The following is a 20,367-nucleotide window of genomic DNA, read 5'->3' on the forward strand; positions in this document are numbered from 1 at the left end:
AGCAATGAATTTCCACGAATATGTTAAGATCATATGGGATTCTTTGACCTATCCAACAAGAGTTAATTTTTTCATTGATTCTCTGATTACATCTATCCAGTATGAAATACAGCAGGGAAAAGGCTATGTTAGCCAAAGGTGCTTGCCACTGTCATGGCAGACGTCCGATACATGGTACACTTCAAAGGGAAATTTCCTCTTTGATAACAAAAGTCCCATTCATGACCTTGTTTGCCAAGGACATGATGCCTATTGCAGCAAGCTCCAGGACACTGCAGAACATCTTGAATGATGGAAATCCATAATCCCTCACAAAGAGTTCAGCTTCGTTTTCTACATGGACAGAGCCAAGTAGATGAAGATTCTAGACTCTGACACGTAGTTGGATGGAATTGGTCCATCAGTATACACACCTTGGACAGACATTGCTCACTGACAGTGAACTGGGGCCCAGACCTTGGGGATGGGAGAGGAAGGAGAGAGCGAGTTGGATTATACTTGGGAAACTATACTAACTTTTCTGTTAATTTATTTATTTTTATTTTGAACTCATGGTTATTTTAACATGTGTTGTGGTTCAGTTGTTTTTCAGTCATGTCTGACTGTTCATGACCCCATTTTCTTGGCAGAGACAATGTAGTGGTTTGCCATTTCCTTCTCCAGATTATTTTACAGATGAGGAAGCTGAGATAAACAGGGTTAAGTGACTTGCTCGAGATCACACAGCTAGTAAGTCTCTGAGTCTTTCTGCCTCCAGGCAGGGAATTCTATCCACTGCAATACCTAGCTGCCCCTTCATATATGTAGTAGAGCAGCAAAAGAGTGTCCTATAGGAAGTCGTGGGTCTCTACTGTGTACAATTTGCTTTTCTCTTAAAATGCATATTCATTTTAACTTGTAGCTTTGGAAGCTATCTTGCTGGTGCAGTATTTTCCATGTCACCAAGCTTCTCTCTGGAGAACACAGGATCATGGAGCTAGAGAAGGAAGGGGCCTCAGGGTCCATCTTGTCCAATCCCCTCATTTTGCCTATGAGGAAATTGAGGCCCAGGATATTAAGTGATTTGCTCAAGATAGTGATGGCAGAAGCAGGATTTGAACCCAGGTCCTCAGACTCCAGTGCTAATTCTCTTTCTGCTGGGCTCTGGTCATCTTTTTAGAGGCCACTATGCTATTTGGCTGGGAGTCAAGGGACACCAAAAATCTCTAAGAAATCAAAATTGCAAGTTATCCAAAGGGCAATGTGAAGATGTGTTGTGGAGGAAAGGAGACTGTAGCATACTACCAACGGCAAATTACATGCAAGAAGCAGCCTAAGATGGGTCACCAGAGAGAAGTGACTCAAAGAGGAGGCAGACTGGTCATGGGGCAAGCCATAGACCAATTAGCATGGTATAGTGTGGAAAGAACACTGGCTCTGGAGGAAAAATATATCTAGACCAAATCTCACTTTGATATTTACTACCTGTGTGACCTTGGCAAAGTTGCTCTAACTCTTTGGGCCTCAGCTTCCCCATCTGTAAAATGAGAGATAAGACTAGATGGCTCTCTATCTGTGAGCCAAACCATGGGTTGTGATCTTCACCCCAGGAAGAAGTGCCCACACTGGTGACATCCCTGTGCCAAAGAAATACTCACATCTACCCCATGGCAAGCTACATATAGTCTTGATCTGATGCTTCCCAGTTTGAGGAAAGGCCTGTCACATTAAGGCCTGAAAGATCCCAAACAGCACTGAATCTTAAATTGGGTACCTGGTGCTCATGACATGACCACAGAGAGAAGAGGGAGTTCATTTTGCAAATGCCCACCACTTCAACCTTTGCTAGCAGGGGGCACAAGAAGGTACTCCAGGGGACCTGAAAGGACCAAAGGAGGAACCCAGATCATTTCAACAGCTCCAAAACCTAATTACTCCTTTGGAAAAGAAGAGAATGGCAGAAGGACTTGCTTCAAGGAGGCAGGAAAGGTGAGACGATGAAAAAGCAATGACTTCCCTTCTTTTTGGCTGCCATATGGAGATACTGATTTAATGAAGGGATAGGTTTGGAAGCAGGGGAAAGTTAGTTAGCCAGTAACACATCCTTAAATAAGCTTCTCTGATAACAATGATCAGTAGCAATGATAATAGCTCGCATGTATATAACCAGAACTCACAAATGAGGCAGCTTGGCAAGGCTGACTTCGGATCCAGGAAAACCTGGCTTCAAGGTATTCTTCTAGCACCTCCTGGCTATGTGACCCCCAATAAGTCACCTAACCTCTTGGTGCTCTGGGTAACTCTCCAAACCCGAAAATTGAAGTTGACCTACATTTTGGTAAAGAAAGTTTCCTGTATCAATGAAATCAGAGGTCCATTCCCTATGCCTAATAATTCACACTTTACTAAGGTTTACAAAGCAGCTCACTGACAATCACCCCATGAGATCGCTGAGGTGCAGAGGCTTGTTTAAGTGACTTGCCTAAAAGCCACATATCTAGTAAATGACAAAACTGAGAAGGATTGGCTTAACATGGAAGAGGGAGAAAAGGAATTGACTTCTAATTGGGCCATTGCTTAAATGTCATAACATTTCAAAGAGCATGGGGATGACAATAGATTCTCTGTTCTTAGGAAATTTTGAATCTTGATTCTACCTCTTCAGGTGAAATCACTATGTCTGAAAGGAAATTTCACATTCTGCCTCCTCTCAGGGTCCCAAATCTAAAATTTGGGGGACTTTTTCTATCTAGTTAGCTGGCAAAGTGTTCTTTGGTAGCGATGATGGTGAGCAGCCTCTCTGATTGCTGTCACCATCAGAAGGTCAGCCTCTAAGCTACCTGATCCATATAAATAAAAACAGATGGCCTCCCATCCTGTTCCAGCGTCCTAATGGAACCAACTTAGGGTGCCATATGCATATCAACTACTTGTTTGATCCCTCAGTTGCTTAGAGTGAATCTATTAGCTTTCTGAACATTACAAAAGGGAGAGAGAGGAACGGTGGTCTGAACGCTGGATTTGGAGTCAAACCTAACATCTGCCCTCTGTGATCCTGGGCAACCCACTTAACCTCTCTAAGTTACAGAGTAGGTGCTGACTTGTCTCTGTCAAGGGATTTTCCTAACCTGGGAGCTCTCTATACTAATGAAATCACCAGGTTTGTTGCTCTTTTCTTTAGATAAGGAAATTTATCTCAAAGAGACAATGTGCTTCTTTCTCAGCACTTCATATAGTGCCTGGCACATAGTAAGTGCTCAATAAAGTGCCTGTTGACTAATTGATTTGTGTTGGAGAGGTGGGATGGTGCATACACAGCCAGATGCTATGTTGGTTGGTTTTACTTAAGGCTCTTTCTTCACTGTAAGTGAAGGCTCAGTTGCAGGGAGATGTGTCAAGGGGTGGGGAGATAGCTATATCTGGAAATAACTGTGATCTAAAAGCAAAAGACACTAGTAAACAAAAAAAAAACATTTTAAGAAATCTATCTCAGGCAATGTGTTGCAGCTACAAACCCCATTCATGCTTGGTATGTAGGAGTCCTGAACAGCAGGCATAATTACTGCCCCAAGTCATCTGACCTCATGGGAACCTGAGCAGTTTTAGGGACCGGGACGTAGAAAGGCATCCAACTAATCTCATGAGATCTCCAAGTTCGTTCCCCAAGTTCTACTCATTTGGGGCACCAGGTGCTGAGACATATTTGGATACACCACATGATGATGTAAAGTATCTATCCTAACACCAGCAGCCCTTCATGGACGGCTTCTCTGCCTCAAGGCCCAAAGCCAAGATGCCTCCACTCTTTCCACAGGCCACAGGGGCCTTGGCCTGGCAAGCCCAGTTGTACGCAATTCTACCAGATTTGAGAGCGACAACAAGTGCAATAAATATAGGTGCCTTTTTATTGCTAGCTTTGATGAATAGTTGGTTTTTCTTTCCCTCATTTAATAAATGACAGCTCACACATACACAACATTTTTTAAATTATAAAACCCTTTATATAGCTTATCTCATTTGATCCTGATAGCAGCCCTGTATCACAGACATTGCAAGTGGTATGATACCCATTCTACATAATAATAATTAACAATAATAATGATAGGAAGGACTGGACCTGTGATATAATTAGTATAGGAAACCTCATGTGAGGAAATCCCTTCTGTGTGTCACAGACATTGCAGATGGTGTGATCACTACATAATACTAATTAATAATAAGAATAAGGACTGAACTTGGTATTTCCCAGGTGAGGAAATTCCTTCATCCAATGCATTTTGGTATCTTCTCTGAACTTCACAGTCTAGAAAGTTGCCTGGAGCATTGAGATGTTACATGATGTGCTTATGGTCACAAGGCCAGTACGGGTCAGTGGTAGTGCTTGAACCTCTTGGGGTCAGCTCTATCCCCTGAACTATGCTTATTCTATTAATATTAATATTTTCAATAACAGCAATAATTAATTTATGTAATAATAGCAATAATTAATATGTGCGATAGTAACAGCTGTAATTAGTACAATAACAGCAGTAGTCAATATGTGTAATAATAGTAAGACAATATTTTCAATAATAACAATAATTAATATTTGTATTAATAGCAATAATTAATAGTACAATAATAGAAATATACGATGTGTGCAGTTATAAGAGCAATGATTGCTCATGTGCATGTGGCACTTGAAGGTTTACAAAGCATTTTATAAACGTGACCTCATTTCGAGCTCACGATAACCCTTTGTTGGGTTGTGATGGTTACTATTCCTACGCCCGTTTGTACAGATGAGAAGCTAAGGCATAGAGGTGTCACATAACTTGCCCAAGGTCTGGCACAAATACTGAGCATCTGAGGAGGGCTTTGAGTCAGATCTTCCTGACTCTTAGCCCAAAGCCACCATGCTATGCCATATCCAAGGCCTCATAACTAGACGGTGGCTCAGTTGTGTCACTCAAACCCAGGTCTTTGGATTCCAAGACCAGAACTCTTCCTGCTGCCCCATTAGAACTACCAGATGTAAGTCAATACATGGCTGACGCCTTTCAGAAAGCACCAAATATTCTCCCCGCATCCATCACTGAGTAATCAAGCCAAAAATAAAAGCCGAGTTGTCTGTTTGGATCAAATTAAATACATGTCGATTATGTGAAGCTTTCAAGCTTTTAACCTTCGACAAAACACAAATAGCTCATTTGAACCCCGAATTTTACTAGCAAATGCATCATATTGAGGAATTAGCTCATGAAAACTAATGGAGGCTCTAAAGACAAGAGAGGCCCAGTTACAGTGTGAGCCCAAGACAGAACATCTTCCATGACAAAGGAAACCCTGTTCAAGGGGCATCCATGCAGACAGAGGAAGGATTTTTCACTGGGTTTTACCCTCAGAGCTTCAAAGTATTTGCTTTAGAGAAATATGGTTCCAGTTGTTGACCCCAGCCCACAGTTCCTGTTGGCCCTGAGTGGTTTGTTTTTTTTTTTATTTTGGGTGCAGGCACACATTAAAAAACACTTTTTGTAGAATTAATTAAAATCGGAGCTTTCAAAGACACCATTCACAGATGCAGACAGAACATTTCTCATTCAGGTTGTCTGTGTTCCAAACTGCCCAAGAACCAGTTTACAGGCAGGATTCTGACATCAGACCAGCACGGTAACATGAGGACACCGAAGCATCAGAGGGTGGGGAGGTGGTTCATTGACATCCAGTACTCAATTTGAAAGCCCATATGGCCATACAGTTTTTTTTTTTTTCCTGAGGAGTGGGGCAGAAGAGGTCACAGTAAGATTAAATGAGGTCTCTAAAAGTTGATCTGGGAACTGCAGGTATACAGGGAGGTTTGCCAGACACCGCGGATCATCACTCAGTGTACACAGAAGGGCTAACCACAAAAACACAGCTTCTCTTAGTTAACGGGACTCACAGGCTCCTCCCTGGAAGCTCTCCCTTCCTAGAAGATAGAAGGCCCCAGAGCCACACGCTCAGCTACATATGCAGTCAGATAAGTCTAGAGCTAGTTCCCATCAATGGCTAATGTGCCAATTAACCGAGAAGCTCAAAATAGCCACCATTATCTCTTAACACCCAGAGACATACACAGGTGAGTAGGGTACCCATCAGAGAATTAGGGATCCTTTGTTCCTTTGTGGGCACAGAAGATAAGGCCTGTCTCCTCTGTATCAGCGTTGGAAGCACTAACTCATAGGGAAACACATGCTCACAGACACATACACACACTTTCAGGGTTGGGCTGACTCCGAAGTCAGTCCAAATGTCAGAAAAGCTCCTTGGGGTCCCAGGTCCTATACATAGTCCAACATGGTATCCACCCAGAAAGACATTGCTCTTCAGGAACCCTCTAGATAAAGTAAGAAGGGGCTAATTGGAATAATCAGCATTGAGGGATTCCTTATGTTGGGTGAGATAACAGCGGCCTTATTGTTGGTAGGGGCAGGGCCTGATCTGCAGGTATGGCTGCCATTACAATTTCAGGGATGGCCATTTTTAATTTTCCTCAGCTGCAAATATGCCAGGGGCCCCTGGCTCGCCTACTGATACAGTCAGGCAGCAGGTGTGAAAGTTCCAAGTCATTGATACTGTGGAAAGAGGCCTCAGTGGAGAGAAGGCTGCAGCAGTGAACTTTTCAGAGATGGGTCAGTCACAAGATTTCCCTGTCTTATGTGAGTTCCCTGAAAAGGAACGTGGCTGTGTAGGTGAAGTCAATGACATTCCAAGCATATACTCCCACTCATACATTTTTTCTGTGCTTCAGCCAGACCAACCTATCAGCTATTCCTTTTCTATAACTCATCTTTACATCTTTGCACAGCGTATGCCCCATGCTTGGAATGCATTCCCACCAGGAGTATCACACCTCCTCTGCCCCCATTCATCATGCCATCAGAGAAGCTGGACTGGCAACCAAAAATGCTGGGAACTGAGAGAAGATACCCCAAGGAAAGAAAGCTTCAAAGAGTGGGGCATCTTCAAGATTCTACAAGGGCCCTGACCGTCATGGTCCAGCAGGGAGCTATATATTTCAGCAGAACTTCATGAGAACTAGAGGAAGAGAGAAAAGGTCTTCCATCCACCCTGGACCTGTGACTTACTCCTTTGCCATATATGTTCTCCAAGCCCACACTCACTTTCCTCTGGATCTCATATGTACATGAGGAGGAGTGGGCTAAGGACTTTTGGGGGGAATGTATTATACCCACTGTTCTTACTATACCATCTCAGGAAATGCCTCCCTTTAAAAAGCTAATTAACTCTGGCTGGCTAATTGATATTAACTGGATAATCAATGGAGAATATTCTTGTAGGAGGTCATGAGAAAGAGTATGAGAAAACACCCAACCCTTCAAGGTTATGCCTAGCACTCCAAGGAGAGAAGTATTTAGCTTTCCTCTGGGGTCCTTAGCTGCCAAAGTGAGTGGGATGTAAGAAGTAGCCCTGGAGGAAATGCTACACACACACACACACACACACACACACACACACACACACACACACACATATACAGAGACATAGACATAGATATAGGCCTAGACATAGACATATACATATACACATCCATATACATATAAACGCGTACAGAGACATACACATACATATACAAACATAGACACACACATATACATACATATACATATATGTATTTTTATTTGCTTATCCATATTCATATTACCCCTACTCCCCAATAGAAGGTAATCTTATTGAAGGTAGGATACCGTTATTCATTGTTTCTTTGTTTTACAGCACCATAGACATATCAGGGACTTTTTTAAAAAATACTTGTCAAACGAATGAGGTTTCTTGTGATATGTATCTCAAGGTGAGAAGGAACGTACCATTACTGCTGTTATCATCCACCAGAATGATTTCCTTGAGCAGATGAGGAGGAGTCCTGTCAATAGCAGAGTGGATGGACCTCAGGATCACAGAGAGAGCCTCATTAACAAAGATAAAAACAATGCTGACCTCTGGGAGGCTATCAGGAAAGGAGAGGTTCCGGCACCTGGAAAGAGAAAACAACCGGAGACTTTTTAGTTCTGTGAGTCAGCCAACCCAGCCAACTGTATCCCTCACTGTAAATGCTAGAAACATCATCACTTTTCACCGTGCTAGATATATCTGATGATGCTGTTGGCCCTCCAACCTGGACCACCAGAAGCCACGCTTGAGAAGAATAAGAGCTAAGCCATCTAGCTCTTCACTGACTAGTGCCATGAAGACTCTACTTCCCCCTAAATATTTTCCTTCCTGACACAGTATATGCCTCCATACTCTTTCCATGCTTTGCTCTGACAACTGTGATCAATCAACATTAACGCTGCTTCTGGAAAAGACATGTCAATGGACCGCCCAATTCTTCTACTTGTCATTTCTGTAAGTCCCCAAAACAAAATGCTTTTCCTTGGCCTTCACTCCCCTATATGTGTCTCTCCTCATTAGAATGTCAGCTCCTTGAATTTATGAGAAAAAAATTGCAGAAAGCACTTAGCATAACATTTAGGGCATAGTAGGTGCTATATTCTTTCCCCTTCTTCCCTTCTTTGAGGGCAAGGGATAGCTCACTGTTGTGTTTATTTCCCTAAGAATGTATCACAGTGCTTAATATATAACAAGTAACTAAAACTGCTTTTTCACCCACTCATTAATTTATCATCTTTCAGGACCATGTCACCCTCTGCTCTTAGTTAGAAAGTCCGACAAGCTTAGAATTGAAACCAATCCACAGCCTATTAGAGGCAGCTAAGTTGACAACTTGGATCCTTCAAACTGGCTTCTTGCAGTGAATCCTTCCAACACCAATAGAACATCCCCAATGAAAACTGCTGGTTTCTACAAAACAGTACCCAAGCCCTGTGAGGATTCAAGAAGGGCCTGTAGAGTACAGTACCCAAAACTACTGATGTAAAGCAATCAGCCTCAGAGACCCATCCAAATTCTGGACAGTTCATGGCCCACTTCCATTTATCATCATCTGTGTCAGAGTTATCAAACAAAAGGCCTGTGCAGCCTATAACACTCCCTAGTTTGACCTAAACCAAAATTAAAATGTAATTTGGGAATATTTAACAAAATAAATAAAAATATAACAAAACAGTTAATGTTAATAAGTGATTATCGAAGTCAATATTTAGCCTGCATATGTATAGTTGATGTATGTATTGTTTAGTGGCCCCCATTTCTGTTTGAGTTTGACACCACTGATCTATAACAGAACCAGAGGGTCATCCTGCAGATCACAGAAATGTATTCTTCTATCTCCGTCCTCCCACTCAAGGCATTGTCCTCTGAATCCCATTGGGTGGTCTGGCCACACTCAGCTGCTGGCAAGAAGCTAGAGTCAGCATCACAGGACCATCAAATGTTAGAGCAGGAAGGTTCTGTCCTGAGGTGGAAGCTGAAGCCCAGAAGGAACGGGCCCCAAAGCCATGCTAATTATTGGCAGATCTAGGACTATAATTCATGTCTCTTGCCTCCCATAAGGGGGGGATATTTCCACTATGATATACTGCCTAGATATCATCTAACTTGAGCTGCTGGTTTTACAGAGAGGGAAGCGGAGGCCTGACAGGAAGATTCCAAACACTAGTGAAGTATCTTCAAAGATCTGCTGCTGGTGTCATGCTGTTCAATATTTTTTCTTAATGATTTGGATGAAGACATAGAGGCACACTTATCTCTTTTTCGGGTGACTCAGAGATGACTGGATGGGGTGGCTAACATGTTAAATGACAGAATTGGGATCAAAACCATCTTAACAAGATGGTCCAGATTCAATAAAATGGAATTTAATTGGAATAAAATTCAAAAGTATTATAATGAGATCAAAGAAATCAATTGCATATATACAAGATTGGGTAAGGTATGGCTAGACAACAGCTCCTATAAAAAGAGGGATTTTATTTGACTAGAAACTCAATGATGTAGCGTAAAGGATGAAATAAAGCCGAAAAGCTAGCTTAATGTTCAGTTGCCTTAACAGAAACACAATGTCCAGTATTTGTTGCTGTTTTTCAGTTGTTCAGTTGTGTCCAATTCTTCATGACCCCATGGACTATATCCATGGGGTTTTCTTGATAAAGATATCAGAGTGGTTTGCCATTTCCTTCTCCAGTGTGTCCCCATTTTACAGATGAGAAACTGAGGCAAATACAGGCCAAGTCACTTGCCCAGAATAAGTGTCTGAGCCTAGGTTTAAACTCAGATCTTCCTGACTCCAAGCTCAGAGCTCTATCCACCGTGCCACCTAGCTGCCCTGTGTGCAGAATGGGGAAAGCAATAGTCCCACCGTGACCTGCCCTGGCTAGACCACATCTGGAGCACCAATGTTTAGATTTAGGTGCCACATTTTAAGAAGTATATTGATAGGCTTATTCACAAGATGGAGCACATTTGTAAGAAGGTAACCAAAATTTCATAGCCTCAAAGCCACACTACTTAAAGAACTGGGGATCACTAGCCTGGAGAAGGCAAGGCATTAAGTGTCTACTGGCCTATAAGTTCCAAGGGTGTTAATGAAGGCAGAAACAGTACAAGGGGTGCTCTGATGGCCCTGTGAACAAGCGTATCTCTCCATAGATTCTGTGAAGGATGGTCACACAAGCAGTAATAAGAACAGTCTCTCAGCTGACAAGGGTTTCGGTGAGTCGAGGGAACAGATTGGTTGGCACAGGCTGGGTTTAGAATGCACAAATATCCATGAAGCTTTTGTATGAGACCAAATTACATTCATACTTATTGTTGAATTCAGCCTTTCATCTGTCAATGGGCACTGAACTCTAGTAGTCTGAAAGCCAGGCTTCACCCTTCATCCACCCTGCTCTAGAATGATGGGAATTTGATTCTGCCTCTGACACTATCTACAGCCTCTGGCCCCTTCCAGATAATCAGATGGCTCACCCACTGCCTGGTACTAGCTCATATTTTCTACACGCCAGACCTCTCTCTGTGTTGAAGTTCTTCTGTTACCCTTCCCTCCCTTCTTCCAGAAGAAGTGTGGAATCAAATCACTCTGTGATTTGACACCTATCAAGTCAGATTCCTTTCCTGACCCCAGGCTAGGTCCTACAGAGGGAAAACATGATAGCTGAGGTCTTATGGGTTCTACCTGCCTCATCCAGTTCAGGGAAGCCAAGTAACTCTGGTGAGAATCCCGACAGGGTAGGAATGTCAACTTGTCATAAACATCAGGTCCCATTAAGATGGAGAAATCAAGGGCATGGTGTCCGTTGTACAGGAAAAGACTGTAAGAATAGCAAGCTGCCTCCAAGTGGGAGTGAGTAATGGGGTCAGGGCCCTTCCATAGTTCTCCTGCCACGCCAAAGACCTTCGTGGGTTTATTGCCCAATTAAGTTACTCTCTCACCAATGGACTCAGAAATTCTGAACATACCCAGGCAACCATTTATATACCACACAACAGGAGAGATAGACCACTGGGCAGCATCCTTCCTGGCAGGTGACCTTGCTCATAAGGTGCTCCTGGAGACTTTTTCTTCTGTATTATTTTTGCTTTGGGTCTATGTCAAAAGTCATTAGACCCTTGAAGTCAAAAGTCATGGGATCCTAGCAGTTAGAAGTTAGTCAATGTTCCTAATAGCCTATTCCACAAAGGGGACAATTCTGTGCTGAATTGTCTTTCTCCAAAAAGAGAATACAGTCATGGTAAAACTAATAATAATGTAAGGGTTTTACTTGTGGGTAAAATGCCCAAGGGAAACACAGCAACCCTCCTGGTCCCTCATAAGGAGGTCAAAGGGTAACCAGTACAGCTCGTTTTCGAAAAATCTCCTTGGGACCAATACCTGCTTAAGTGGGTGAGATAGATAAACTGAAATCTCTGTCTCTATGGTTACCAGAAATTTACAGAAACTTCTTTCATTCTATTTCCAGCAATTCTCCTCTCACCAAAGGTGAGGGTGCTGAGTCTTCTTTCAAATCAGTCTTTCTAGGGGAAAGGCAGCACGTGGGGATAGAATGAAGAACCATCTCTCTGACCTCCTACAAGTTCCATAGAGGAATATGCTTCCTGTTCAAGCTCAGATTTGAAGGATGAATAATGAATGTGGAAAGGGAGTGGAAGGCTAGAGAGGAAAGGCTGTCTTAGTCTCCCAGTTAAATATTTAAAACCCTGTACCCAAATGGGACAGGTATCATAATGGTTAGTGCTGGATTTGGAGTCCAGAAGATCTGGAGTTTGGCTTTTAAGAGACTTACTAGTCACTGGGTAAGTCACGTAAATTCTCTGTACCTCAGCTTCCTTATCCATAAAATGAGTGTGTAAGACTCAATGGCCCCTTGAGTCCCTTACAGTTCTGAACAGATGATCAGATGAAACTCTGAAAGCATCTCCAGGGGCTGATGGGAAACAGAAAGGTGACACACTTAATGTTTTATGAAGATTTTTCTTAAGACTTTTTTCAACTTATCATTTTATTATTTATCATTATACTATGTCAAACTATTTAAAGGATTTGGGATTAGAGGGCATCCCTTATAGAGGCTGATTCCTTGGAACATTGGGATTGCTTCCATTCTTAGGCATGTTGGCTGAATATTATAAGGTCTCCTCACTGACGATTCTCTTACAAAAAGGAATTAAAGGCACAGATTCTGATTAATCTAATTTCAACATATGACATCAAAGACAAATCAGAATAAAATTCCAAATAAAAATAATGCAACATTTAGTACACATTAAGTATTCTTGTCACTAAACTTTACTATTGTAAAACAATGCTTAAAGTGTCAGTCTCTCTCCCTCTCCCTCTCTTCTTCTCTCCCTCCCTTCCTCCCTCCTTCCCGCCTCCCCCTCTTCAATACGTATCAGCACTCTAGAATATTTCCAGGTGCTTATGAGAGTTAAGGAACAAATTTCCTCTACCTTCCAGGGAAAGTCCACATTTAGTTTATGTTTATTGTTGAGGTTCTTATGAAAAGTCATTCTTGGCATGAAACTGACTCACTCCATACTGGAAGTATTTAAAAGTTCTGGCTGAAAAGTAACTTCTCTAAGTCTTTCTCATTTTACAAGATGGTGTCTCTTAATTTCCCATAACTTCTTGCCAGGGATTTGTCGGATCCAAACTGTTTCCCCTTATTTTTCTAAATATATTAAAGCACATTCAACACAACAGAACAGCTACCAAAAGAAGTTAAGGAGGGTTTCTTTACCCAGAGTCTGGATTTCAGATTTTTGTCATTGGACCCAGACTGTCCTCTTAAAAAATAAAATTTTATATTATATAAGAAAAAATTCCATTCCAACCTTCTTTCCTCTTCTGACTAAAGCCTATTCTCTATTATCCTGCCTTCACTGCAATCACATGGCCCTTTCAGAGCCAAAGTTCTGAACTTGAGGTTTCTCTTAGGAGTTTCTGAGCAAGGCTCATTTCCCTCCAGTGGCCACATTATCTTCCCACCTCCGGCTCCACTGTGAAGGGTCAGAAAGACATGTACAGTTCTGCTGCCATCTCCCATCCATCAGTCTTTTTGCACCCAATTCATAATCCCTGGAACTCCCTGGAGAGAGTGGGACATAGACAGTACCTTACCAGTGGCTAGAAGTGACAGAACAAAACAAGTAAAGTCATAAAAAGAGAATGGAGAAAGCAGGAGAAACAGAGCACTGGGGAGTCAAGCTAGCTCCCAATCTGAGTCCAAAGAATATCCAAAAACTAATGGATGTGTTAGAAAGTTTTCAATCCTTATAACAGCAGCTTCTCCCTTCCCTCAGGCTCCCCACCATAATTAGTTTCTAAGGATGGCATTCTGGGAAACATATGCTGCTTGACTAATGCTTGCATAGAATCCTATCATCGGATGATAAATTTAGATTGATAAGGGGTCTTAGAAGTTCATATCCTCCCCTTTCTCTTCTAATATTTTAATATTTATTGCAATGCTGAGTGAGAAGGTGTTGGTTAAGGAGGTATGTGGGGACATGGCAGTGACGGGGTAAAGGAGAAGATACTGGTCCTGGGGAGAAAAAGTTTGAGAACCATTGCACAGTGTAATGGTCATAGTAAGTACTTAATAAGTATTTGTTGAATTTTGTGTAAAATTTTCTCATCTTTTAATCTATGAGGCTGCTAGCAAGGTGGCAAAATAGATAGAGTGCTGGGCTTGGAGTCAGGAAGACCTTAGTTTGAATCCAACCTCAGACATGTATTAACTGTATGACTCCAGGCAAGTCACTTAACTTCTGCTGGCCTCAATTTCCTCAACTATAAAATACGGTTAATAATAGCACCTACTTCCCACTGTCGATAAGGATCAAATGAGATAATATTTATAAGATGCTTAGCATAGTGCCTGGAATATAACAGATTAATAATAAATCCCTCCCTTCCTTCCTCCCTTCTTCCTTCTCTTTCCTTCCTCCCTCCCTCCTTCTCTTCCCTTCCTTCCTTCCTCCCTCCCTCCCTCCTTCTCTTCCCTTCCTTCCTTCCTCCCTCCTTCCTTCTCTTTCCTTCCTCCCTCCCTGCTTCTCTTCCCTTCCTCCCTCCCTCCCTCCTTCTCTTCCCTTCCTTCCTTCCTTCCTCCCTCCTTCCTTCTCTTTCCTTCCTTCCCTCCTTCCTTCTCTTTCCTTCCTTCCTTCCTTCCTGGTCATCTAGTCCAGAAGGCCAAATATGCAGCCCTTGGGTCAGATTAAAATGTAATTCTTATCTGATTTTAATGTGTTGATGTATTCATAAAAAAGGAATGCATAAACATGTGTGGTTTTCTAAATCAATACTTTGCCTGCAGGGATCCTCATATATTGTTTAGTGACCCTTATTTCTATTTGAATTTATGCCACTGGTCTAATTCCAACCTCTTCACTTTACAAATGAGGAAACTGTGGTCCTGAGAGGTTGTGACTTGCCCAATCCTAATTTTACAGATGAAGAAACTGAGGCCAAAAGAAATTAAATTGCTTCAAATTACTGATTTTGAGCTGGAAGAGATCTTTTAGAGATGAGGAAATTGAGGCACAGTTAAGTGACTTGGCCAGTACCACACAACTAAAAAGCATCTGAAATGAGATTCAAGCTTACCCCTCCTTGACTCCAAGTCCGATGATCTGGCCATTCCACCACCTAGCTGCTTCATAGATTTGAACAGTAGAAGATCTTGCAGTTAATTTACATTTTATTAAGTGCCTACTATATGCAAGACACCATACCCCCACATACCTCCTTTACCATACTCTGTTTCTTGGCATTACAGAAGACAATAAAATATTGGGAAAGAGATAGAAACAAGGAGAAAGAGACCACATCCAGAGGTGGATAGACTTGAGAGTTGCATTCAAAGTCACATTCGCAATCACTACTGTTGAACAACTGGTAGGAATTCCAACACTACAATTCTCCAGCCTCAGCATATTTTTCCTCAAAGCCTCAGGGAACCCAAGCTTTCCTGTTTTAAAAACAAAGCCAAAAAACTTTAAGGTCTCTCCCCCAAGTCATGAAATCTTGGAGCAGAAACCCCTAGTCTACTTTGACCAGTGATGTCAAATGCAAATATAAACCAGAGCCACATATACATAAAGATCCATAAGGCCAGCATATTGACTTAGAAAACCACATATTAACATTGTCATTTTTCAGTCATCTTCAATTCTTCATGACCCCATTTTCTTAGCAAAGATACTGGAGTGGTTTGCCATTTCCTTCTCCAGCTCATTTTACAGATGAGGAAACTGAGGCAAGCAGGGTTAAGTGACTTTACCCAGGGTCACATAGGTGGTAAGACTCTGAGGCCAGATTTGAACTCAGGAAGATAAGTCTTCTTGAATCTAAGACAGCCAGTCACTTTATCCACTGCACCACCTAGCTGGCGTAACATTAGCTATGTTCTATTGTATTTTGATTTATTTTATTAAGTATTTCACAATTACATTTTAATCTGGTTCAGGACACATTCAGAGTGTTGTCAGCTTAAGTGTCGGCCACAGTGCAGCCTACTAGTTGGCATCTGACCCTTCTTATCTAATCCATCTGAGCAAGAATGCCCTCAATAACATATGGTCATGTAGCCATACAGCCTTAGCTTGAAGACCTCTACTAGCCCTCTGAGGCAGTGCATTTCAGGATCACTCTAATCGTTATCCAGGCTTTTAAGACATCAGACGTAAATCTGTCTCTGCAACTTCTACCCGTGGCTCCTGGTGCGGTCCTCTGGGATCAGACAAAATAGTTTCATTCCTTCACCTCCAGTCTTCTGGAGAGTTCCATCAACCAGTCCTCATGAGGCCTTCCCCTTCTTAGCTGCCCTCCTCTAGACTCCTTCCAGCTCATCAACGTCCTTTCTAAAACACTGTGTCCAGGACTAAACCCAAATGCACCAGAAGCGGTCTGACCATTGCAGAATATAAGGCAAAAGCAATCTCTCTGCCTTCCTCTCTTAACGACTGAGGCAGAAGTAGAAATCTGACTCACAACAGAAGTATAATTAGCACTTGGCTCTTTAAGCTTCTTTCAAAGCCAAACTGTAAAAGATTGATTTCTTACTCATTTAAAGAAGAGACACATTCTCCTGTAAAAATTAAACCATAAAAGTTCCCTTTTTACTTTTACTCTTGTTCAAAGTCTAACCATTTTCCACTAGAGATAAAAACAGACATTTCTGAGCAGGGAGTAATATGGCTGTCTAATAAGCTGGGAATTGATGGTCACGATAAACTCAGCTTTATTGATCTCTATGCACATGAGGAGATGGGGGCGGGGTAGGGTGGAGGGAGGCAGAGCTGCAGTGCTGAGTAAGTCTCATGGTAAGACTCCCCCCTTGGGATGGTTCCAAGTGGTTTATAAAACACATTTATATAAGGAGTAGTTGCCCTATCGCACTGGGGAAGTAAACTCTATGCTTTTTTCTATTAGGAAATGGAGGCCTTTGGTCAAATAGGATAATGGGCCAGGGCCAAAGCCAAATCTCATTTGATTCAGACTAAAAGCTCCATCTCAGACATAATCCATTTCATCTCTCTTTCTCTGCAACTGTGGTTTTCATGTCAGTGGCTATAGACAGGTAGCAGTCCAATAATTGTTGTTTTCTGGGGGATTAGGGAAAGAGGATTTCAAAGACGAGGGTTGAGAAGAAAACTGGAGAGAAGCCAGTGAAGATGGTCCAAGTACCAAGCCAAGAGGTGATGCGGAGAGTCAAAGAGAGTAGCATCTTTTACAAAGGGTAGTCAGTCATATGCCAGCCACAGACTCTATTGCTTCTGTAAACTGGAAGGGGAAACTTGTCAGAGGCTGAGACCCTTAAATCAAAAAGAGCGGCTCATTTGTTTTTGTCTTGTGAACTTTGGGGAATAACCTTTTTGTCAAGTTAAATTCTGACCTTTTGGCTACAATGGGGATGCCATACCTATTCTGTATTGTCTTAGTTAAGCCAGCCAACCCATGTGCCTCTCATGGTCACTAAGTTGCACAGTGGATAGAGCACCGGTCCTGGAGTCGGGAAGACCTGAGTTCAAACTTAGCCTCAGACAATTACCAGCTGTGTGACTTTGGGCAAATTATTTAATCTTTGCCTGCCTCTTTTGTCTCCACTGTAAATGACAACAGCACAAACCTCATAGGGTTATTCTGAAGATCAGATGAGATATTTGTAAAGCACTTAACACAGTGCCTAGTTCATAATAGGGGCTTAATTAATGTTCATTCCCTTCCCCCTCCTTCTCTTCATGGTTCTTCTTCTGGTTTTGTAGACTTTGCCACCTTTCCTCCACTACCATCTCACCCTACATATTTCCTTAGTGTGTGGGGCCTCCTCACCCTTGGAACATCTACCTTCCATGGCAGCCTGCTCACCCTGCAATATCCCTCAGCCACGTTGGTTCCCTTCTCCCATGGGTGAGTTTCTCCCAGGGCCTCCATTTTTAGGAGGTGCCCAGGCCAGCCAGCCTTTATTCCTTTCCTGGCTCTGAGTTTCTGGACTTTGAACTTCAACCCTTGTACAGATATCTTCCCCTCCCACCCCACCCCTCACCCTCATGCTTGGTAGCCTCCTTTTGAATGTCATCTTCCACCATTAGAAAGTAAGCTTATAGAGGGTAAGAATTGTCTTTCTTTTGACTTTCATTTGTATCCCCAGTGATTAGCAAGGTACTCAGTACATAATAAGTGCCTAATAAATGCTTGTTTCTTTGACTTTTGCCAAGGTTGGGAGCTAAGAAATTAGTGAACGAAAAGATTAATATTAGTGGAATACTAAAAACCTAACATTTAATTAAAAGGTTTCCTGATGGGCTAAGTGGCAGTGGAAGAATGGATCCATGAGTTTGCTCCAGCATGTTCCTGTTGATGAATTCCCAAGTCAGCAAGGGGGTGCTCTAGGAAAGAAGATATATTTCTTGTTCAGGACTATGAAGGAAACAGAACTCAAGGTGTGGCTCCTGGAAAAAGGAAAATCTTAGGTCAGACTAGACCTGGGATTGTCATATATATATATATATATATTTCTTATTACCTTAACAGGCTGTATTATTTCTGGATTCATATATTTTTTTACCTTTTCTTTACATTAATAAGGGAGTTCGATTTACCAAGGTCTCAGGATAGAGAGATGGAGACCCAAATGAAGCATCTGAGGAAACTTCACTTATGGGCCCCCAGAAAAGCTAACTTAGATTTAAGTCTGTGGGTCAGCACCCACTCACGCCCTACATACACACATAAAGCCCTAACCAACGTATCTACTTTGACCAGACGATATGTGAGTTAAAAGCAAAAAACATTTAAATAAATAGTTTGACAAATAAAATGTCAATAATAAATACAGAGAGGGTACATGCTCTTACAGATTATCATACCACCTTAGGAGAGATCAAGAGATCAAGAACATACAAATGGAGAGCGCACACTTTAGGGTACATGTATCCAGGGAACACGAATAAAGAGGAACATGTCAGGAATGTGTGTGGTAAAGGCCCATGAATCTAGAACAAATACATAGTGACACATGTGGCCAGAATACATATATGACCAGGACAACTCATACCTCCAACACTGCAGAACTATTAATGTACTCTGGGGAGGTCATCACACCACTCTGTGCTGCTTGGTCGTACGTTGTACCTCTGCTACAACACATGTCTGCTGAGTAATCTCTCCTTTACTTATAGTTGCCAAGCTGCCCTTTGGCTACCATCTGCTGGGCTTCAGCTATTTAATTCTATTAAGGCCAATTAGCTTCTTCAAGATCATCTGTTGTTCTCAGCTACCACCTATTGGGATGCAGTGGCTAAAAAGCCCCTCCCTGGCGGAACAGGCTATAGTTCTTTCAGTGAGTTAGTCAGAGGTCGTCATACCCAGCCAGGCAGCCAGCAATAGCCAGAGGAATATCCTGGGCTATGTCTATTACTTTAAATGTTTTCTCCCGAGATTGACTTGACTCCATGAAACTATTTGATTTGGGGATTAGATAATTCCTTTTGAATCTTGTTAAAGTTCTGATTGTGAGTTTTGCAATCCCATGCCCATTTTTTGGGACTCCATCCAAAGCACCCACAGAAGTTATATATAGGCCTCCAACAAGACTCCTCTGTCTCCTAAGAGTCCTCTTGATTGATATGCAAATGAACGATAATGATATTTATATATAAATATTTAAATATGTGTGTATGTATATATACATATATGTGTGTATTTGTGTGTGCATGTATGTATGCATATATATGGCACTTTAAAGTTTGCGTATCATATCACACACAAGACCGAAAAGCTAGTTGAAGCAGGCTGGGCTACTGTCTCCACTCATTTAATATTCTGCCTTTAATGTACATATCTACTAAGGACTTTAGGCAAGCTAAAACCTCAGTGATCTCCCTAGAATGATTAAGTGAGAGGCCTCACTCTGAACATTCTCTTCTCACAGAGAAGCCCTCAGGCTACTCTCTGAACATTGCTTTCCAGGCTTCATGTAGAAGCAGTAATCACCTGTAGGTATCTAGCCTCTTTTTGGCATAAAAAGAGGTTGGAGAACAAATTGTCTTTTGGCTTGATTCAGAGGTCATAGCTCTGGTTCCTTAGTTCCCCTCTTATTCTAGTCTGCCTTTGATGATCTTCTAGACTCTGAACTCTTCCACCTTCTCAGGGCCTTGACTCCAAGTTCATATAATGGTCTGAGTTTCAGTTTATTAATTGCTACAGTAAGCAGCTGGGACTACATGACCTCCAAGTGCTCAGCCCCCTTCACTGACCGCTTTGATCTTCCTTATGATGCTAGAATGGTTTTGGATCCCTTCTTCTCTAGAGGGTTTCTGGTCTAGGCCACCAGGATGCTGTCACCTTTCAACTGAGGTTCTGTGATTTATTAAGGGGGTCAGATTAACTTCACTATAAGCTCATTTGAGTATATTGCTGAATTCTGTTCACCTGTGCACAATGTT

The 20,367-nt window shown here is 42.0% G+C and overlaps 1 protein-coding gene across 1 annotated transcript in view; it reads right to left on the minus strand.

Moving 5' to 3' along the window:
• Nucleotides 1–20,367, minus strand: part of GALNT18 (polypeptide N-acetylgalactosaminyltransferase 18) — a 460,133-nt gene that overhangs the window by 200,417 nt on the left and 239,349 nt on the right. The window contains exon 3 of the mRNA XM_036763883.1: nt 7,827–7,993. Within this exon, the coding sequence (XP_036619778.1) occupies nt 7,827–7,993 (167 nt within the window). The remainder of the gene's footprint in view (nt 1–7,826; nt 7,994–20,367) is intronic.

This window comes from Trichosurus vulpecula, chromosome 6 (assembly GCF_011100635.1).
Source record: "Trichosurus vulpecula isolate mTriVul1 chromosome 6, mTriVul1.pri, whole genome shotgun sequence".
NCBI lineage: Eukaryota > Metazoa > Chordata > Mammalia > Diprotodontia > Phalangeridae > Trichosurus > Trichosurus vulpecula.